The sequence below is a fragment of the Cucumis sativus genome, chromosome 1 (genome assembly GCF_000004075.3).
Source record: "Cucumis sativus cultivar 9930 chromosome 1, Cucumber_9930_V3, whole genome shotgun sequence".
NCBI lineage: Eukaryota > Viridiplantae > Streptophyta > Magnoliopsida > Cucurbitales > Cucurbitaceae > Cucumis > Cucumis sativus.
Window position 1 is genome coordinate 27,977,725 of NC_026655.2, and position 23,360 is coordinate 28,001,084.

Here is a 23,360-nt window from a genome sequence, read left to right on the forward strand (position 1 = left end):
CTTTTAATTTTAATTTTTTTATACAGCAATTTACAATAACAAAAAATACATAATTCATAATAATTGATATATTGTAAATGTAGTTATATAGATATCCATAACCAATCTTCCTGTAACTTTTCATGGTGTAACTTCATCCGATTGAATTATATAGTGTAACCCATACCATGACATGTTCTATAAACAGAGTATGTGGTGTATTTATAAGACACGCTACAATTGAGTTAAATTGTTATCTATTTTTTTGTGTTGTTTTATTTTTCTTATTTAGTTTTTTTTGTTCTTATTCTCTAACATCTTATATATTTTCACAATCAAACTAAAAAATTCAAATCCTATTAGGTAAAAAGATGTTTACAATTACCCATACTAATTAAGTAATTAATATATCTTAAAATTAAATAAGCCATAGGTGATCACACAGTAATGTCCAATAGGCAAAAATCACATTGTATTGCATCTAAATCTAGTGTCTACTACGTTGAGCCTGTTCATCGTCGCATTCTAGGGTTCGTAAGAAGTCGCTAATTTCAGTCCCAAAACCCTTCTAATCCCCTCCCCCACCTTTTTTTTTTAATCTATGAAATACAAGCCTCTTCTTTCATCGAACCCATCGTTCACACTCTTCCACTTCTCTCCTTGAACTTCTCTGCTTCTGCCGTCCCGTGTCATTCGAACCCACTTCCCCATTTCCTCTCTACAACCTTACCTTCATTCTTCAATTCAGCAATGAGCAGCTGGAAGAGTCTTCTTCTCCGAATTGGTGACAAGTCCCCGGAATATGCCACCTCCTCCGACTTCAAAGATCACATTGTCCGTCACTTTCTCTCACCCTTCTCCCATTTATACTCCAGTATTCGACTACTTGTCGTTGATTTCTATCTGGGTTTTACAGGAAACCTGCTTTGGTGCGGTTCGGCGGGAGCTGGATCACTATGGAGATGAAGTTCTACCTGTAATCATTTCCTCTACACATTCGTACTTTATTTGGGTGTTGTTTATATTTTGAGTTCTTGTTTGATTGAAACTGTACTGGTTGAATCATATATTAGTAGTATGTGCGAACTGAGTCTTTTTTGCTGGTTACTTTACTTTTTTAGGTGCATCCCTTTGTGGCAAGCGTGAGTTATGTCTAACTTACTCTATTCTTATGGTTTTTACGCTCTTTTTTGTTCATCGTGTTACAGTTCCTTCTGCAATGTGTTGAACAATTGCCTCACAAGACTCCTCTGTACGGGACATTGGTAAACTACATTACGCACTTTAGACCTCAGTGGATGTCTTTTCTTTTCATATATGAATTGCATCGAACAGATTATATTGCTAGGTAGCTTTCTCAGTTATTTGTTACATGTATGGTATATTTTTAAGGCTTATTTAATGAAATTTCTGAATGTTTTCCATAAGAAGAACATATTTAAGATTAACGCAATACCTTTCATTGTTCTATTGTCTTTTATGTTTTTGTGTATTGTTTTGTGCTGCGATTGGAGATTGTCTTTAGAGTTACGTACGATGGACAATTCTCTTTCTTCATTTGTTTTATATTTTAATTTTTTGTTCGACAAAATGGTGTGTTTCGAATAGCGAAAAATAACCTTATCAAAGTTGTATTTACTCGATGCTTGGAGCCCTTTTCTCCCCTTTTCCTAGATTGGTTTCTTACCTTGGATCTGTTTGATCCATGCCCCTATTTTAATTAAATACTCTCTTTGTTTATTATTTCATTTTCTTTATTGAAGTTCTTATTCTTTCATTTTTCTTAAAACAAGAAAGAATTAGTTTGACTTCTTTTTGTTGGGCTATCCTTTTGTATGTCTCTTGTTTCTTTTTGTGTATCCTTAATATCTTCTTTCATTCTTTATGAAAGTGTGGTTTTTATCTTAAAAGAAGTAAGAATTAGTTTGACTTCTGTTGTGGGGCTATCTTTTGTATGCTCTTGTTTCCTTTATAATCTCATTCCAATTGATAAATGATCTTTCCTGTTTAATATTTAGCAGATTTAACATTACTTTAAAAAATTTTCTGGCAGTACACTTATAATTTCTCAACGATAGTTTTAGTTTGCTTTAGCATATGTCTCTCTTATTGTATACAGATTGGACTAATGAATTTGGAAAATGAAGACTTCGTGAAGAAAGTTGTGGAAAAAACTCATGAAAGTTTTCAGGTTAGTGATTCTGCAGATAATCTGGTTTAGGCATTTTCATTTCATTGTGGTATTTTGGACCTCCTGCTCAATCTCTTCCTTTCAAATTCCTCCTATCAATGTCCACAATCACACACCTATGAGAATTCAATTGTATTGTCTCTCGACCATTGGTTTCTTGATTGCTTCAAGGGAAGAGGCGACAAAAAAGACATTGTCATTGTGTTAGTGGAGAAAGGCACCTTTTTATTTGCTCATTCTTATGTCTCTTGTGTGACCCTAGAATCCTAGATCTTTCTTGGAAGGTTTAGTCTAATGTCCTAGTTTGGAGAGTCCTTGCCTGTTCCATTTAGAGTTTGCCAGGAGCTTTTTTTGTTTGAAGGTAAATTTTAGACCAAGTGTTGAATGTTGATTGTTAATGAAGCCATTAAGGATTATAGGCAAAGAAGGGAGGAAAAATGATATTTACAATTAATAGGCTCTTGAGCCTTCAATTTGTGTCTAATGGGTTTTTAAACTTTCAAATTTGTGTTTAAATTCTTACCCTATTCAAATTCTTTTATAATCTATGGAGATCTGAAATATAAAATCAGAATGTTAGGTCAAGTATCTAGTGTCATTAAAAAAGATTATTACATAGGGCACAATTGAAAGTTTTGGGATCTATTGGATATTTTTAGATTTTTTTTTCTTTGGATAAGAAACTATTTAAATTTCAATTATTTCATCAGAGAATTTTGTTGATCTCACTTTTAGTTCTTTTTCAGGATGCCTTAAACTCTGGAGATTGCCACAAGATCCGAGTTTTGTTACGGTTTCTAACTGCATTGGTATACTTGATTTTGCTATTAACAATTTATGATTGAGATTATCATTTTTTAAAATTGGAAAACCTTAAATATTAGCCTTTTGTTTTTGTTATCTCGAGAAAATATTCTGACCTAAGCAATTTTGTGTTTGACGTAGATGAGCAGTAAAGTTCTACTATCCACATCTCTCGTAGTTGTTTTTGAAACATTACTCTCTTCAGCTGCCACAACAGTGGATGATGAGAAGGGAAATCCTGCATGGCAGGCACGTGCTGACTTTTACATAACTTGCATTCTTTCTTGTTTTCCCTGGGGAGGCGCTGAACTGGTTGAGGTACTGTTGTTTCATCTCTGGATAATTTCTTTACTTGGTGGGTCATCTTTCTCAACATTGTTCTTTCCTCTCATTCTTGTTATGAATTTGAGTTATATCCTAGATTAGAAAATTGGGAGTGGGTGTCTTTTGAACACTACCCTCTCATTCTTGTTACTAGCTGGAATAATATCCAAGCTTAAAACATTGGGCCTTGTTTTGATGTACTTTAATGGGTTCAGCTACTTTTTATGGCTTGCTTGGGTTGTGTGCGATCTTATGGGCTTTGTGGGGTGAGTTGAATGGTAAGGTTTTTGGAGGGGTGGAAAGTGACCTTAGTGAGGTTTGGTCTCTTGTTCACTTTCATGTTTCTTTGTGGGTTACGATTTCAAAGACGTTTTGTAACTATTCTATAGGCATTATGTTGCATAGCTAAAACCCCTTTTGTAGAGGCTAAGCGAGGTTCTTTTTTTTGGACTTGTTTTCTTTTCCATGTATTCTTTCTTTTTTCTCAATAGAACTCTTAATTGCTCATCTGTGTTGCAACATAAACTCCAAGTCCACTATTTTTTTTTTTGATAAAAACAACAACTTTCATTGAGAAAGAATGAAAGAATACAAGGGCATGCACAAAAAAAAAACCGACCCAACAAAGCACCCCACCTATAAAACTGGGTTCCAACTAATTAAAATGTTTCCTAAGGAATGGTTACAAAATGTTTTTGAAACCAAAGCCCAAAGGGACACATGAATCTTAATCAAACCTAAACCTCACTATGGCCCCTCTCTCTACCACGGGACAGCCGAGTTTACCAATTTATCATCCACAATCTTCCCTCTCTGTCAAACAAATAGTGAACAACAATTGTTTTTTGATAGTCCTTTCTCTGTTGGTGGAGCACTTTCTTTCAATGTAAGTTGTTATAAAAAAAAAAACTAAATGAATTTTTTTTCTTGATGTATAGTTATTAAAAGATATATATGTATATGTGTGTATATATATACACACATCTCAGTGGAAGTTGGTTTCATCATATATGTTTATAATGATGTATACCGTCTTTCTGTTCCCTATTATTCTTCTTTTTTCGCTTGTTTGGACTTCTTTATTTAGCTCATTGTATAATTCTCTTGTCCATTGAGCTCTTATTATTATTAATAAAGAAGCTTGTCTCCATTTCAAAAAAATAATGATGTATACCGTCTTTGAAACGACAACGGTTGAAGGTTTGGTGAAATCTCTGGGTTAAACCAAGTGGTCATTGTTAGACTTGGGGACTCTTCGATTTGAGATATTGAAGTCTTATTTGATAATGTTCTCACTCGTGTGTTTTGCATTTGATTCAGTTACTTCTTCTTTCATGGTTTTCTTGTAGAAAACATTTCCAATTTTCCTCCATTTTTTTTTTTCATTTTTCACTTTTTTTGGGATAAAGATCTTCTCCATTTCCCTCTCATTTTCAGAGTGTCAATGGGTCACAGATAACTAGTCTAATTTACCTTCTCATTAAGAATTTTCTTTGGATTTTTTTGTCAGTTTGGTGTCTTTGCAAATTTTGATAGAATTATTTAAATTCTTCTTCTTTTTTGCACTCCAACTTTGGTTCTCGAACTAGTTGATTGCTCTAAAAGAATTATTTATAGTCTACTATTTTTAGCATATTACAACACACTATGCATCTTATGAGAGAAAGCCCGTGTTGGCCAAATAGCCTTTACCATTGGTAACTTGTTTTTACATGCAGCAAGTTCCTGAAGAGCTTGAGCGGGTTATGGTTGGAGTAGAAGCATACTTAAGCATTCGAAGACAGACCTTGGACACTGGCTTATCCTTTTTTGAGGATGATGGTGAAGTTGAGAAAACTCTTAACGAGAAGGTAAATTTGACTAGTCATTATTTGTTATCATCATGCTAAGCTTACTACCAAAGAAAATTTGACACTAGTGGAATCCTTTTTCATAGCCAGGTTGGACTCCTTTTTTGTCAGGGTTTGTTTATTTGTCTGCTCTTGTATATTCTTTCATTTCTCCCAATAAAGCACAATTTCTTACAACGAACAAAAGAGATTATTCTAAGTTTTCGACTTATTTCATTGTATTTGATTTTGAAAAAGAACATGACTTTTCATTGATATAACGAAAAGAGTCTAAATTTTGAGTAGGCAAACTAATTATATTTGAAAACCGGTGGACTTTGGAAACTGTCAAAAAAATGTCTAAGCAACAGTAAATTTTGAGAAAAAACTTCCACCATGTCTGCTTTCCTGTCGGTATCTTCCTCGTCCTGCCCCATGAGGGTCCAGTGTAGATAAACTAGGGGCTTATATATATATACACAAAATAATTTATTTATTTAAAATTTAAATTAAAAAAATTGTCATGACATTAGCAGTATTTATTACATAACTCCTCTTTTGGTGTTTGTTTCAGGATTTTTTAGAAGATTTATGGGGTCGTATACAAATGTTAGCTACTGGTGGATGGAAAGTGGATAGTGGTGATTTTCTTTAACTTTGGGCCCAATTTAGTTATTTGCTCTGGTCCTTTCATATTGCACAATAATCCTATCTTAATAGAGGAAAAAGGGAAATTGTTCGGTATGTTGAAGTGGTCAAAGTCTGACATGATGGATTGGTATGATAAAATTGTGAGAACGGCATTTACATCAAGAATCCATATAGTTTCTTTCATATTTGATATTCCTATGAAATGCTTTGGTACTTCTCGGTCCCTTTTGTGGTGCATTTGGAAAGAAAGGAATAGTAGAATTTTTGAAGATAGCTATAATTCTTTTGATTCTTTTTGGAATGTGTTGCAACACACAGCTTCTTGGTGGAGTACGAATTACACCAAACACTTTTGTAATTATAGTCTTTCAACTTATTTCAACAATTGGAAGGCTATCATTTCTTAGTTTCTTAGTTTCTTCCGGGAAGGGCCCTCTTGTCCCTTGCCCTTAGGTTGTTCCTTTTTGTTATATGAATACACTTGTTTCTTATAAAAAAAAGAAAACAGTTCACCTTTTTGATATGTCTTATATATGTATAGAAAAGATAATCTATAACAGTTCAATATTTTCTTTTAATGAAACCTAGTTAGCCTAAACCTAGTTAGCTAGTTTGTTTATGTCTCCTCAGATTTCAAAGATATTAGAGGCAGAGAAGTGGGAATGTTAGGATTTACAGTTTGGTAGCAACAAATTGAGAAAGGGGAGAGGGTCAATGGGAAAGGGAAATGTTTTAATTTTAAATCATCAATTGATCCAAAAGCTTTTTGTGGTTGAAGGTAAATTTAATAGGATATCATTCAATGTTTAGTTATCTCTTCGGGGACATTTGATAAAATTGGAACAATACAAAGAAGATTAGCATGGCCTTTGCACAAGGATGTCACACAAATCATTCAATGTTTAGTTACTTGGGTCAATACTGTTAAGGTTACTATTAAAAGAAAAAAATGAATGTTATACGAATTGAAGGAATAGAGATACTACATGAGATTTTATGGTCTACTCTGCCTCTTGAGAGTTCAGCTACTCCCACATTTTGGTTTTTAAAGTTCAATGAATGTGGGAGTGGAGGTCAAATCCTTGACCAGAAGTTAACAGGTCCTTATCCACCAAGCTATATTTGGGTTGGAACCTCTAATCGTTCTATTAGCTAGAGGAATTTTTGTTTATGTTGATAATGATAACAATTGGGTTCCACATTGTAAAAGATTACTACTGCTTGTTGATGATTATTAACGATTGGCATGTCCTTATAATAATAATAATAATAAAGAACAATTGGCAGGCATTTTTGGTGTGTTTTCCGAAGGGGTTCTCTCTGCCCCTGGCATCTAGGCTTTATTTTCTTTCTCCTTTTGAATATATTCCCGTTGATGTTTCTCATCAAACGGGGAAAAGAAATAGAAACAAAATGAAGCTTGCGAGTTGCTAACCAATTGGAAGTTGGAAGCTTCTCATCTTTTTCTTTTCCCTCGTTCGTTTCGTCCATTATGAAGTAGATTTTGTATTTTTAGTAATTATTCTATCTTCTCTTCATGTGATAGTTCCAAGGCCTCACCTTCTATTTGAAGCTCAGCTAGTTGCTGGGAAGTCTCATGAATTTGGAGCCATCAAATGTCCAGAGCAACCTAATCCTCCTCCAACACTATCTGGCATTACGTATGGTAAACAGAAATATGATGCAGAGTTAAATTATCCTCAAAGGATACGTCGACTTAATATATTTCCATCTAGTAAATTTGAGGTACTATCTATTTTGTGGCATTAATCTATTTTGTGACATTATTCTATTTTGTGACATTAATCTCTTTTGTGACATTAATCTCTTAATCAAAACTTTTGGTCACAATTGCCAGTTCAATATGATCTCTTGCATTGAGTAATCATGAAAGACTTTGGATAATGAACACCAGGATGTAGCATTCGAATGGGCAAACTCAAAATGATCAAGCCAACTTGAAGTCTTATCATGGAAGATCCACTGATTTCTTTCAAACCACAACTCTGCTGATAAAGCCTTCAGGACATCGACCCCAAGAGTTAACTCTCGAATAATGCTTGAATTACATAGAGATATAAAAGAACAACCCCCAAAGGAACCACACGAAGACCAAAAACAGACTTACAGAGTACACCAAAAAACAACAAACTAAACAGAAAAATTAACAAGACAACTCAAATTTCAATTCAAAGCCAATCTAAAGAAACTTCAACGGTTGCAGACCAATTAACCAATGCGTAGCTTCCAAGAACACTTCACAAAGCCTTTGAGGACATCAACCCCGAGAGTTAACTCTCCTCCCAACAAAAATCTTAGGACTTAAAATCAAATTGATTCAAAGAAGCTTGCCATACAGACAACCAAACCAATCTAAAGACCTGAACTGAACTTCATCTAAGTAGGAATGCAAAAGGGACAGTTGAGAGAACAAAATGCAACCGTGCCAAAAGCGAGCCTTCTTCAAATAAAACAGAGCATTTAGGACAGCCCCACAATGATCACTTTGTCCTACTCCTACCATTTCTTGGTCAGCTTCAAACGGAAATAATCTAAGACTTCAAACCAACATATTCAAAGATTATAACAAGGAGAACGGTCAACCCAAAATTAAATCACTCGTCAACTATGAACCTTAAATGTGCTGAAATTTCAGAATGAGGCAAAAGTGAATGGCAAGAAAGAAATCAAATTCTCATCCTCATGAAATGGGGCATTCAAACTCCTCCCAAGTTATCAATTTGCTCAGGTGATTCTTGAACCAATACATCCTCAGGACAAACAGTATCCTCACTGTTTACACCAAAAGGAGAACCAATGTTGGATTAATAACTTTTTTTCTTGCATGAAGTTGATGAAGAGCTAGGAGTACCTCTTAGAAAATGAACCTCCGAGTTAGGATGAAAACAGAGTATTTAAATTTCTGAGAAGATGGAAAGATAAAGGTTGACTTCTTGGTGGAAGATGGCAGTGGAGCCTGCACACATTTCAATTAGGCTTCTAAAAAATCTGGGTTGGTCTCTGAAACAGATGATTTAGGGATAGAACCCCTTTTTCTTGTGAAATGCTTGGGATATGGCTTGAGAAGTCTCAAAAACTTCTGATGCTTGGGAAACAGCCTTAGAAGACTTGAAAACTTGTTTTTGTCATAATTTCTGGAGTTACCAGCTTGCTTTTATGCGGGAGAACAATTCCAGACCGTGGTTTGAGAAAGGATCTCTTTTTTCTAGCAAATTGTTTGGGGAAAGGCTTCACCAAGTGTTCATGCCTTTTGGAAACTGAGGGGATTATCTGAGTTGCATATGTAGAGTTTAGATGCTTCCACCTTTTGGGTGAGGAAAGAAAATGAGGTAGTAGATTTGATTTTTGATTCTCTTTTAGCGATTTCAAGACTGTTAGCTCATAACTCTTGGTCGGACATTGATGAGACTCTAGAGGTTTATTTGCAATCCGAGGTTTCTATTAACCCATTTATGGTTAGATAAAACGGTTTTGCATTTGAAGGACAATTTTTCTGATTTGGATTTTGATGGGAATGAAGACTAATTGATGATTTTCACCTAAAAATTGAGAAATTGCCTCAAGGAGAAAATTTTCATCCAAAATTTATTGGGGGGTATGGTGGCTAGGTTTCTGTGAAGAATTTACCTCTGCCTTGCTGGAAACATATTCTTGTTTTAAAGCAATTGGTCAACATTTTGGAGGTTTGGTTAACATTTCTTCTTAGACACTTTTCTTGATTCTACGTGTTCTATAACTGAAGTTGAGAAAAATATTTGTGGATTCATCCATACTGAAGTTGATATAACAGATCAAAAGTCTGACAGTTTTACTCTTTGTTTTGGGGATGTACTTCCTTATGATCCACCTCGCACTGATCATGAAAATTTTGTCTTCTTTCAAATTTTCAAATGCAGTGGGTCTTAAGAGAATAGCCGAAGCAATGATTGATGAAGGCTTTAGCATCTTTGCTCTTCAAGGGTGTAACTTTGTCATTCCGAAAGGCTTAAGCATCCCTTCTGTGCTCTTCAAGGGTGTAACTTTGTCGTTTCAAACTCTTCTTATGAGAATGTTCATTTTCAAAATTCAGTTAGTTTCTTTTTACGAGTTGACCTTCAGGCTAATCACTCTTCTTCAGAATGTGGTCAGTCTTCACAGCCTTGTATCACTCTACAATTTCTAACTCTATTTTGACTTTTTAGCTTAAACAAATCTTTTTCGATTGGATGAGAATGAATGAAAAAATACTAAGTCGGTCCATATCGAATCTGGAACTTTGATTCTTTCCAGAATTTTTGATACTTTATAATGCATATAAGATTAATCCATGGATCATACTGATCAAATCACTTCTGAAAAATTTGAATGGAAATGGAATTTATAGTAAAAATAAAAAACTCTACCGTTACTTTTATACGGGAAAAATTACTCACTCTGGTTTCTGATAAAGCTCAAAGATTATTTTGGTTCGGTATCATTTCATCACCAAAGCTACCTCAACGTCCTTCATATCCTTTTGTTCCTATACTTTTGCAAAGTTCATTCCTTTAGGATCAAATGTTGTGTTTACCAAAGTAATTTTGTTCTCTTCCATTGCTAAGGTAACTACTTCCACTCAATCTGTTCATGATGAGGATTTCAATATTGCATCCAAGGTTAGTATGAGCAGTGAGTAGATCTAAGAGCCGTTAGCTGATATTAAGACAGATGATGTTCCATTCTTCCTGTTGAAGACTCGTGCAAAAAGCTTTTGGTAATCTATTCTCAATTGATGATACAAAGGTTTCAGAAAATATTTTACACTCAGTAGCATCAACGAATAAGTATCCCCTCAATTTCTTTCAAATTTCATTCCTTACTTGAGGTATGTGGATTATAGATGAAAGATATCAAGCTCCAGACACTACAAATTAAGATTTAACTGAGCATTTGGGATATGCTTAAAAGGTTTTTTTGTTAATTTTCTTTAGTTCTTTGTCATCAGAAGTTATTCAGTTGCAGCATCCTTTGTAGCCTTTCAGTGGGTGCAATATTTTGGGCATTGGGTTCACTTTTTTCACTTCCAGTGGATTTTTGAAGATCGTTTTTGGTCAATGGTTCCCAGTTTGGTTGGGCACTTTAGAGGATTTTCCTTTTTTGTTTTGTTCACTTACAGTATATAAAGTTCCGTGAGGAGTTTCGCTCTGGAAGAATTCTTCAAGCCTTCCAAGATTTATCGCTTTCTTGGATTTTTACTTTGAGTTTGCCTAGAATTTTTCTGCATAAATCTTATCTTTTGTTTTAAAGGACTTGTCGTCTTATCTTGAGCATTAGTTTTTTTTTCCATCATTTCAATGAATAGTTTTGTTTTCTTTTGAAAAAAAGTACCAAGATTTGTTGGGCTTGTTCTTTTAACGCCACTGTATATTAATTTTTTTTTCAACGAAGTTTGGTTCCTCACAAAAAAAAAGACGTTTTTATCTTTCTTTTTCTTTTTCTTTTAGATTTTTAATACATTTTTTGGTTGGTTTATGATTACATGACATATACTATTTTGTACGTGGTCCTCAATTAAATCTGTTTTTCTTGGACCTTTGTTGATGCAGGATGTACAACCTATTGATCGCTTTGTCGTGGAGGAATATCTTTTAGATGTGCTTCTGTTCTTCAATGGCTGGTTCGTTAATTCCTCCAAATCTGATGAGTAAATGCGTGATTAATCAGTTTGGTTCATGGAGGGATATTTTCAAGAACATTTTTTTTATATCTGTAATTTAAGAATGAACAGAAGAGCATGAAATTTCTTCCTTCAGTTGATTGTTGATTATTTAGTTTGGATCATAGAGAAACCACCATGCGTTGGCCTAGTGGTAAAAAGATCAATAACTAACTAAGAGGTCATGGGTTCAATCCATGGTGGCCACCTACCTAAGAATTAATTTTATATGAGTTTCCTTGACACCCAAGTGTTGTAGAATCTGATAGGTTTTATTTTAAAAAACTTTTGGATCATGAAGAGATATTCTAAGAACGTTGTTTTTGATATTATGATCAGTTGGCCTGTAAAGGGAAGTTAAAGTACCATGCATTAGCACACTTTTCAAAGATGAGCTGTCGGTTGTTGTCAAAGTAGCTATCTGTGAAAACAACTTGATGGAAAATAAAATAAAGTCCTATCGAGTTACTGAATTACTGTCAAAATTCTTAATTGTAGATGCGAAAGATTCTTAGGGAAGGGCTCTATTAATTGCTTTTTCATGGTTTAGTTGAGAAGAAACAAACAGTAGGACCATTTAAGATAAATTAGTTTATCTGCAATTCATTTTATTGTCTAAAGAGGTTTAAAATGTTCCTAACTATGGTTTTCACAGATCGTATGCCCTGTTCTCATAGGCTTTATTGCCTCACTTTGATTGTATTCTGCTCTACACTATTCAATTATTCTCTTATTTCTTATATTAAAAACGTCAAAGATAATCACATATTCATTTAATCCCAAGCCTCCTAAGGGAGTGGCAGGTCCCTCAAATTTCTTTACCTCTAAGCGACTCATCTACTTGTAAATTCTTTTACTACTCAATTAGTTCTATTATAAGAACAAAGTGTAGAGTTCTTTTAGTATTTTTATGGAATGACATGTTATTGAAAAATATATAATATTTGCATTTTGATAAGACAACATTTTACAATGGTTTTTCTCTCTTGTTTCTTGCAAAGCTAGTCGAAAGGAATGTGCATCTTTCATGGTTGGCCTTCCTGTGCCTTTTAGATATGAGTATCTTATGGCAGAGACAATTTTCTCGCAGGTATGCGACTATCATTCTCGTGTCTTTTTTCTTTTTTCTGAAAGGGAACAACACTTTTCATTGATAAAATGAAAAGAGACTCATTCTTGTTAATTATGAAAATAATTGTTCCTTTCCTTGTTTTTCAATTTTATGAGAGAACGGAGTGTTCAGAAGGCAAGAGCTTAAAAGGCAAAACTAAAGATCTCTTATTGTATTAAGAGGAAGGGAAAAATTTTGAATTGTGCAGATATATTGCACTGAGAGGAAGAGCCAAAAGTAATTAGATCATGAGTTTCACGGAGGTTTCTTCAAGTGTCTTTGAAGATCTTCTAAGTTTGTCTATTTAAAATTCTTTTGGGGAATAACACAAAAACTATTTCCAAAAACTTGATTTCTTCCTCCTATAACATTCACAAAGTATGTGGATGAAGAAGTTTGTAAGGCTTCTGGGGAAAAATTATTTTAAGGATGAAGTTTGGTTGAGGTATAGCCATATGAGCAAGATCGACCCTAACTCCCATCATTGTCCAAAGCGTTTATTTACTTTTATCAAGATCATTCTTGTGATGTGCTTTTTTATCTTTTTATTTACTGTGCCATTTCTTGGTGACGATTGTCCAATCTCTTCTATACATATTATTGTGCTTCCGTTTTGGTTAATTAGGAATTTAGTAATTGCCATGGATGTTTCATCTTCTTTTGTAAATCTAACACATCAATTAATTTTTTTCTCTTATAAAAAAATGTTTGGGATTCTAAAGTTTCTGGCTGAGTTTGATAGGTAGCTTCAACTGTAGTCTTCTCCCTAAACCCATAAGCAAACTTGAGCTCTTTTAGTTTAGAGTTTTTTTTTTCATTTTTTGTTTTCTCATCTCTCTTTATATTGAGTTTTATGATTTTTTATAAGTGTTAAGACTCATAGTTGCTTCCTCCAAAAAAAAAAAAAAAAATCTATTTGCAGCTACTCCTGCTACCTCAACCTCCATTCAAACCTATTTATTATACGCTGGTCATTATTGACCTTTGCAAGGTACGCGCTTTTGTTATTGTAAATGTGTTTTTGTTTCCTTTTCTTTTCGGTAGTATATGTATGGATGATTCCTTTTTCAATTTGTTCTTCATTTTTACCAAAAAAAAAGTCTTATTCTAAAAATATGACTATGAGGTATATTTAGGCTCTTCCTGGGGCCTTTCCTGCAGTTGTAGCTGGTGCAGTTCGGGCCCTATTTGAGAAAATTGCCGATTTAGACATGGAGTGCCGCATACGATTGATACTTTGGTTTTCACACCATTTGTAAGTTTGAACTTTGCAAACACTAAAGAACTCATTATCATGCGTGCTTGGATTAACTTTCTTGTGCTAGATGTGTTAGGGGCTTATGAATTTTGGAATGATCATATTGTTATAACATTATCTTGTTTCTTTTCCTTCAATTTGGAGTTCAGTTTATTCTCACCTTATTTTAGGCTTGTTGTCTTTTCGAGAATCAGTGGATACTTCTACCTTTCAAAATTTTTAATTATGTAACAAGCCTGAATTAAAAGAACCCAAGCAAATTTTAGAAAACTACTTTCATCCAAAATAACAAGACCAAGATCATAATTGCAAAAAAAAACCTGGTGATGGAGGACTAAAGGAAGACATTAATCCTAACCTCCTCCCAAACCTCCTTGCCAGTTTCTCAACCTCCCTGAAAGTTCTATTGTTCTTTTGCAACTGAATACACCACAAAACAACAAAGAAGCCTGCCTGCGCAAGATTGTGCCCATTCCCTTAAGAGGGAGATTCAAAAGCACCTCATCCAACAACAAACACAAACACCCATCCCTGCCTCGAGCACCACACACTAAACAAGATTCTCCAATGGCCCCAAAAGAATTGAGCAAACTGATAATCTCATAATAAATGACTGAGGTCCTCCTCATGGCTCCTACAAAGAATGCACCACTAAACGAAATGGTGGAAGAATGCCTTTGGACATGATCCAAGGTATCCATTTTCCCATTTAAAACCTGCCACACGAAAACCTTAACCTCATTTTGAATTTTAACTAGCATTAGAGAAGTAGTTTGAATAACCACCCCAGTGTTATGAGGAAGCATCCCTTAAATTTAATTAAAAGCATTTTACAAATCCTAAATTGTTATGGCCAAGTATGACTAGATAGATAGTCATATAAAAGTATAAAAAAATTCAACACCACAGTTGACACTTAAACAAAACTTCTAAAAAGATATCTTTAACATCACTACGAGTGGTATTAATAGAATTAACTTATTCGATAATTTTTTTAATGTCTCAATAATAAAGGTTTGATTCTCATTAGATTGCTGGAGGCAGCTCTTCTCCTTTTAATCTTCATTAAATGTTGTTTTTATTCCATTAATTAATATCCAGATTTAGTGGGTTTTGTCTTAAATTTTTTGTTATTATGAGCAAGTTTTAATTTTTTTTGCTTTGTTTCACTTTATGTACTTTGAGCATTAATCTCATTTCAGTAAATCAATGAAAATCTTGTTTCCGTTTTTTAATAAGGGTAATAGTTCAAATTGTCACAGCTCAAAATATTATTCCTTTAGACATTTGCATTGTAGCGGGCGTAGCGATTTTAAGCCTTGTGTTTTTCCAAAGGCATAAGTCTCAAGGCTAAAAGTTAAGAGTAGACATACATCTCAAGGCTAAAAGTTGAGAGTTTTGCCTCGAGACGAGTCTCAATCTATAAGCCTCAATGACTTCAGTTTGTTTTGAGGTTCTATGGTGTTGGCCAAAATCCTCTCAGGGTTTTGACTGAAAGCCAAAGCTAGAGTGCTTAGGATAAATCTGGCAAGGCCTATTCGTTGGATTCTTTGGCAAGAGAAATTCTGGAGTGTTATAAGATAAGTTGAGCTCTCCTTTCTTTTTGCAACCATGTACAGTTTACGACCTCTACTTGGAGTGCCCAACATAGGTTGTTTTGTAACTACTCGATGGTCACCATCAACTTAGATTGGAAGGCCTTTATGAAATCCTTCCTTTGGGAGGCCGGAGTTGGATGCCTTATCCCCTTGTACCTTGGTCTGTTTTTTTTTTTTTTTGTTTTGAAACGGAGACAAGCTTATTTATTAATAGAAAATTCAAAGTACAATAGAATTATACAATGAGAATAATAGTGACACCTAAAAATAGAGGATCGGGAGGTCACCAAGACATCTCAATTAGGTTGACACCCTCTTAGCGCCATCATCATATCCCATAGAAACAACAAGAGAACATATAGGTACCAAATAAACCAGAAGGCAAACAACCATAGAAAAACAAAGAAATCAAAACAGAGATTAAAAATAGAACCCAGGGGAAATAACAGTGTCAAAACAGGCCACCAACTACCAAAAGAAAAGTATGGAGGAGATAAAATTCCTAAAGGCCCCCAAACATGTAAAATCCTATAGTTAACAAAACTTGAAATGATTTCCTCTAAAAGAAGTGAAAAATGTAAAGATGCAGAGTCTTGAGTATTCTGTGGATTGCATAAGATTATCCCCCATTAAAGTGGTTGGTGGATGAAAGCTGTCCAGTTTAGACATATACATATATCCTGAATAGAATAATCTTTGAATTCTGCATTCAAAGAGCACCAGGCGGCTGTGTTCCTTTTTGTCGTGTCCAAAGTGTCCACCCAGCTCCTTTCCTTGTGAAAATGCACTGATTGGTCTCAGACCATATTTCTGCCAATAGAGCTTTTGCCATGTTTACCCAAATTAGTCTCAGCTTCTTTGGCAACAAAGGGCCCCTCAACAACTGGAAAACATTGGAGCTTAAAGATCCATCGAAAGCCCAAACCACGTTAAAAATAGGGAAAATACTTCTCCAGCAATTGAAGGAATAGGGGCATAAAATAAATAAATGTAGTAAATCCTTTAAGCATAGAGGGCACATCGAAGGCAGCAAACACTTGTAGGGGATTTTTCTTTGCACGATCAAGGAGTAGTTTAGGAGACTGAATGTCATAGTCCAAATTAATATGTTGACTCTCCTTGGTCTGGTGGTCTTCCAAAGAGTTTTATATATATCTTTGTCCAGCAGGTTAATGACCATCCTCTACTATCTTCCAATTTTGTTTCTCTTAGAAGAGAGGAGGAGCAGCAAAGATTGGAAGTCCAGGATTTCATCATTTTTCAGAGGTCTACGAAACACTATAGACATTGAATCTGGGTGCACCTTGGTCTGTATTTTGGATATTTTATTTCTAGCTTTAGTTGGGATATGTTGTTTTGGTGTTAAGGGAGTGTCATCCTGGTTGAAATGTCCGGGTGCATCTTTTGATTCCCTCACTTACTACTCTCTAGGCTTTTTTATTACGCTCATTGTATAACTCTCTTGTACTTAAGTTATTATTAATAAAGTAGTTTGTCTCTGTTTTTTAAGAAAAGAATCTGTGGCCATGTCCCAATGAAAAGCAACTGAACTGTTAGGAAGCATGGCTAGATTTTATTTTATGGCTATTTCTATTTTTATTTTTATTATTAATAAACCAGAAATATCAATGAACCCGGTTATTGAAATTGCTTAGGATACCCTTTTTTAGTTTAGCTTCTAGAATCTACCTCTTAGATCAAAATCCCTCTTACTAACTGGAATAAAAAAATTAGTAGATCTGTTCCGCCCACAGTGGGAATGGGCCTAGGGTTTCACTTATAATCGATAATCTGATATCGAGTCGATTTCATGATTATAAGTTCATTCCATACCAGGCCAGACTGGAATAGGGCTAGTCCGCCCAAAATGCCAAGCTTAAAAGGGGCCAATACCTCAACCTTCATCCATATTCTTGAGATTGACCCAAAGCCTTCTTCGAATATTCCCAGAATTGCTCTGAGTATGCCAATCAAAAGCTTCACTGCCATGAATACTTCTTATCACTTGTCTCCACAGTGCGGTATCCTTCTTTGTGTATCTCCACCCCCATTTAGCAAGGGGAGCTGTATTTTGAGTGTTGATACCATCCAATCCCAGTCCCCCATCAAGCTGAGAAGGTGTGACCGTTCTGCACCAGATGGTTTATTTTGCTACCAGTGTGCCCCTCCCAAAAGAAATTTCTCATTAGCTTTCCTAGAGTAGAAGCTGGATTTTCTGGAATGGCAAATATAGACAAGTAATATGTTGGAAGGCTGGCCAAGACCAAATTACATAAGGTATGTCTTCCACCTCTTGAGATGTTGAACCTTTTCCATCTATCCAATTTTTTGTGTACCCTGTCAATCACTGATTTCCAAAAGTCTTTCTGCCTTGGATAGCCTCCCAAAGGAAGACCTAAATACAGAAAAGGAAGCTTTTCCGCTTTGCATCCTAATTTTCCTGCCATTTGGAGTAATTCTTCATCCCCCACATTAACTCCACTGAGTGTAGACTTGTCCCAATTAACTCTCTTGCCAGAGCACCATTCAAACTAATTAATAGCTTCCTTTAACTTGATGGTCTGTTTTGTGTGGAGTTTTGCCCCTTGCATAACATTATGTTGTTTTTCATCATCTCTCTCTCACACACACACCCACTCTCACACAAAAGACTGGTTATAAGATTGAGGAAATTGTGGTGGACTTTTTGTTTTGAGACATGGAGAGATTTCTGGAGGCTTGTCCTTTGCTATCTTTTGAGTTGTGTGGATAGGGAGAAATATCAAAACGTTTTAGAGGGGCTAGAATGAGGCATACATTGAAAAGAACCTAAAACTTGACGACCTCATCATATATTTTCTATACCTGACAACCACATTTAAAGCTTGTTGATTGAAATTCACAAAAGTTAAAATTGCTGTTTCAACCATTAAACAAGGAACAAGTGTTCAACCTCAAATATGAAGCTTTGCTAGTAAAAACCCATCTTTTTGTCACTAAATGTGAGATTTTTTTTTCCCATTTCTTTCTTGCTTCGTTCTCATGCAATGCATTAATTCTACTACTTTGACATGCCATTTTTATAGAATTCAATTAAATATTTGATAGTTCTGTCCGTGGGTTCTGCTTGCCTGTCCATCTAATGGTGAAATACTTAGTTTGAGTCTCAGACTTCCCATAAGCATCTTGACATGGCATGGAATGATGGAAGTTTTGTGTCTTGAATCTTGAACACTTGTGAGAAATTCACTACATGATTCATTGTCCATAATTTGTACTTTGAGCATTAATCTCATTTCACTTCAGCATTGAAGAGGCTTAAACATTTTTCTGAAGCGATCTACTTCACCATTGTATGCTCAATATGTACGGTACTGTTGTGGATGGTTGCATCATACTGAAATTATGATCTCCTTTTAAAGTTGGAGTTTGCGGATATTTACACTATTTCTGCCACTATTTTGGCAGATCAAACTTTCAATTTATATGGCCATGGGAAGAATGGGCTTACGTACTAGAACTTCCAAAATGGGCCCCACAAAGAGTGTTTGTGAAGGAGGTTCTGGATCGAGAGGTCCGTCTATCATATTGGGATAAAGTGAAGCAGGTATTTATCATGCTAGAAACTGCTGACATTTTTTACAGATACTTCTATTATTCAGATATCTGTACTGCCATGTTTGTAAAATTAATAGTCCTTCATAGACAATTAGGAATATATGATTTATTGGAGAACATGAGAAGAATAGTGAATGACAGAGAAACCACCAAATTGTGACTATAGTCCTGTGGGATGTTCCAACCTAATATTTATACATGCCTGAGAAATCAGAATTATGGAGTAAATATGAGCTAATCCTTACTGAGTTTTTACTTTGTTTCTGACTTTTCAAATATATTGTGCTTGTCCGTATGTAGAGCATTGAGAATGCACCTGGTTTAGAAGAGTTGCTACCTCCCAAGGGTGGACCAAGCTTCAAATTTTCCACAGAAGATGATGGAGAAAAAAGTGAACAACATGCACTTTCTGCTGAATTATACAATATGGTGAAAGGACGAGCTCCAGCACGTGAACTAATTTCATGGTTGGATGAAAGTGTCATTCCAAAGCATGGTTTAGATGTTTCTCTCGTTGTGGTCGTGCAAACTCTTCTGGATATTGGGTCAAAGAGTTTCACTCATTTGATAACAGTCTTGGAGAGATATGGACAAGTTATTTCAAGAATATGCCATGATCAGGATAAGCAGGTCTTGCTTATATCTGAAGTGGGTTCTTACTGGAAGAATAATACTCAAATGACGGCAATAGCAATTGATAGAATGATGGGTTATAGGTTAATTTCCAATTTGTCCATCGTTAAATGGATCTTTTCTCCAGAAAATCTTCAGCTATATCATACATCAGATCGTCCATGGGAGGTACATTTTACATTTTTTTGGCTACTTAACGGAAGAGACATTGTTATTTCTTTTGAATTTGACATCAATCACATGATCTACTTTAGGTGTTTCCTTCTTGATTTCTGGCCTAAGTGATAGTAGCTATTGCATTATGATATCACTTTTGTGATTAACTTTTTTAGAACTCAAGGATACAGATGTACAACCTATAGAATAGAACAGATCCTGTTCAAGTAATTTCATCATATTTGTGATTAATCACATTGTTTAGATATAACTTGAAGGTAAAAAGGAAAAATAAAGTCATGGGAATTTCATCCTGCCTTATAAACAAAGTTGAAAAATAATTCACAATGTTTTAACAGATATATCTGGTTAAAAGAAAATTACTGTCAGTTGTGGTCATCTCTTTGTGAGGAGCATGATTGGAAGGAATCTACACTGTTTACCGTTTCTTGGAATAATCTCTGTGTGTGCTTTTTTCCTTCAATAAACAAATTACGAATGAGCAGGGATATGCGTGTCTTAATATATTCATCTCTTTCAAATTTAATTATTTTTTTCCATTTTATACTTCTTCATAGATTGATGTGTTATGGCTTATTTATTATACTTCCTATAATTTATTTTCTTTGTTTCCTAAAGCTCATTCTCATTTCACGTTGGAAAATAATCCATTGGTAACTTGTGTTTCCAGGTTTGCTGCCTGTGCCACTTGTTTCTATTTAACCCATGTTTTTCCCTTTTTGAATTATTTTCTCTAAATTTTTGTTTCAATTCCTTCAATCTTCAATACAAGTTTGAAGGTTTTCTTGGATTCCGTGACATAAATATCCACTGTATTTTTTGAGACTTTTAAAGTACAAAACCTGTTATGGACATGATTATACATTCTTACCGAAGTATATCTACTTTGTTCATGGGCAGTTGCACCTAAATTTTACCGATAATTTTATTAAACAACTTCAAGTTCCTCCTCGCATGGAAATAAGTTGCAACTAATTTTTCTCTTATCATCTCATGTACAGATATTAAGGAATGCATTGTGCAAGACATATAATCGTATTTCTGATCTTAGAAAAGAAATATCCTCCCTGAAGAAAGATGTTGTTGCAGCTGAAGAAGCTGCTGCTAGGACACAGGAAGAATTGAGTGCTGCTGAATCAAAGCTCTCACTTGTGGATGGTGAACCTGTTTTGGGAGAGAATCCTGTGAGATTAAAGCGATTGAAATCTTATGCTGGAAGAGCAAAAGAGCAGGAGATATCAATACGGGACTCTTTAGAAGCCAAAGAAGCTCTTCTTGCTCGAGCTCTCGAGGAGAATGAGGTATTAATTACAAAAGTAGAAATAATTGCTTCTCTTTTATTAAACTCTGTTGGTATTCTCGATTTTCTGTTGCTTCTACCGTTGAGTTATCACCTTTAACAGATTACGTCTTTGCGATTTTTAACTAATCTTTTCCACTTGCAGATATTATTTCTATCTTTGTACAAAAGCTTTTCCAGTATATTGACAGAACGCCTTCCAGCTAGCGCGCAAACTCTGCAAGATTTGAAGTCTACTAATCCTGCTGATGCAAATGCTATGGACGTTGAAGAACCATCAGCCATGGAGATGGACAATGTAGAGTCAAGACCTGAAAAAAGGTTTTCTACGTCAAGAGGACATGATCCAATGTTTTTTTGCCCAATTTTCAATCCATGATCGTTTCTATTTCCTTTAATCTCAATTATAAATTTACCGCGTTCTCTTTTTTTTTTTTTTTTTTTTTTTTTTTTATGCAGTCATTTGAATGGTAGAACAGAGCATGCCTACACTGTATGTGAAAATGAACAATGGTGTTTAACCACCTTGGGATATGTCAAGGCCTTCTCGAGGCAATATGCTTCCGAGGTATTTTTCGTTTCTTACTGTGCCGTGCTTCAGGACTGCCAATCATGAAAACTAAAAATGATTCAAAAGAAATTTATGATTGATATCTGAAACGATCAGAATAACATGCAGCAACCTGAACACTGTTTCTTACTCGAACCATTTTCATTGTGTGATGTTCTCAGATATGGCCACACATTGAGAAGTTGGATGCGGAAGTCTTGTTATCAGAAGATTCACACTCACTTTTCAGGAAAGCAGTCTACAGTGGCCTTCGTCGATCTTTGGACTCAACCTAACGACACAATCATATCTATTACAGTATCCAACATTTTCTATTTTTTCCCTTCAATCCTTCTTCCTTTTTCTTTTTGTAGATTAGGTGGATAGATCACTCAGTTATGTTATGTAACATTTGGATAAACGAAACATACATATTAGGCTGGCCAATCGCCGTAGATGCCAGTTTAATTGTACTTGTTGAGTTATGTTCATGGATGCCTGTATCATAATATCTATATCCTAATTGTTCTTGTTCTACAACTATATATTAAGTTATCCTCCAAGCAAAGAGTCATCAAGTGGTAAAATTGTTAGCAACCTTCGGAGTTATTTATGGGATCGTGTAGATTTTGACAGTGATGGAACGATGGAAGGCTGCATAGCAGTGGGTTGTCCTGTGGACTCAAACTTAATCGTTACCAACTAAAATTTGAGGCTAAATTGCACTTAAAAGCATTTTTTTTTTAAAAAGAGAATAGTAAGATTTTCTATTAAGTTTAGTTCTGCTGGTTACAACGAAGAAAGTGAGATTTTTGGCACATGTATCTAATGATTCACATATTTAGGTGAGACGTGTTTATGAAGCCTAAGTATTAATGAGCACGAACATTAATTAGGCTATGTTTATCCTACTGGAAACATAATAAACTGGTTTCATTTGACTACATTTGACGTTGTTTACCAATGTTATGCAATCAAAGTGAGAGTAAGGTTCACTTTGAAGTGTTTGATCAAATCCTTTAGTTGGATCCAAGAGAGGGTGCTCAATTGATCAAACCTTTAGTTGGATCCAAGAAAGGGTGCTCAATTAGTTTGTTGTCGACAATTATGTGAGAATGTTGTTAGTCATATATATGAATAAATGGTAGTGATAAAGGCAAGAAGACAGATAATGTTTTCTAAATATTCAAGTAAACAAGACAAAATAATTAAATTACAATTACGTATGAAGTCCAGTATCAATAATCCATTTATTGAATCTTATTATTATTACATTAGTTTCATTATGGATCGGTTAATATGACCTTAATGGTTAAAAGTTTAATAATCTTTAAACTAATCAAAAACTTAGGTTTCAATCTCCACCTTTACATGTATTATATTAAAAAAAAAATAAAAAAAATTAAGGTTCTAAATTAAACTCCGACGTAATATTCTACAAATAACCTAACTTTGGATATGGATTTAAAGTACACAAGTTAATTGATAAGTTAAACTTGGAGGGTTAAATTATTATTCTCATAAAAGTAAAAAACAAAAGGTGTTCTATAATCCATTTTAAACGGTAGATATATGATTCAAATTAAAGACAAAAAGAATCAATATGGATAATTGTGTAAGAAGAATCCCTTTTTCTTTGAGTGCCCAAAATATGCGAAAAAGG

At 34.7% G+C, this 23,360-nt stretch overlaps 1 protein-coding gene and 1 non-coding gene across 2 annotated transcripts; both read left to right on the forward strand.

Annotated features, from left to right (window-relative positions):
- Window positions 1–481: 481 nt before the first annotated feature.
- LOC101216950 (nuclear cap-binding protein subunit 1) lies at window positions 482–22,284 on the forward strand. The gene is made up of 19 exons (XM_004139002.3): window positions 482–813; window positions 896–955; window positions 1,188–1,244; window positions 2,099–2,170; window positions 2,917–2,979; window positions 3,116–3,292; window positions 5,017–5,148; window positions 5,702–5,768; window positions 7,325–7,524; window positions 11,364–11,434; window positions 12,479–12,563; window positions 13,507–13,575; window positions 13,721–13,839; window positions 18,888–19,026; window positions 19,338–19,838; window positions 20,849–21,148; window positions 21,293–21,468; window positions 21,607–21,715; window positions 21,880–22,284. The coding sequence occupies exons 1-19, from the start codon at window positions 730–732 to the stop codon at window positions 21,991–21,993; spliced, it is 2,595 nt and encodes an 864-aa protein (XP_004139050.1). The 5' UTR covers window positions 482–729; the 3' UTR covers window positions 21,994–22,284.
- Window positions 6,591–6,692, forward strand: LOC116401840. The gene has a single exon (XR_004214245.1). It is a non-coding gene; the product is annotated as a U6 spliceosomal RNA (small nuclear RNA).
- Window positions 22,285–23,360: the final 1,076 nt, after the last annotated feature.

Coding starts and splice junctions, on each gene's coding strand:
- LOC101216950 (XM_004139002.3), top strand. CDS start 730: ATGAGCAGCTGGAAGAGTCTTCTTCTCCGAATTGGTGACAAGTCCCCG. Junction 5,149..5,701: donor AGAAAACTCTTAACGAGAAG/GTAAATTTGACT, acceptor TGTTTGTTTCAG/GATTTTTTAGAAGATTTATG. Junction 7,525..11,363: donor TTCCATCTAGTAAATTTGAG/GTACTATCTATT, acceptor TTGTTGATGCAG/GATGTACAACCTATTGATCG.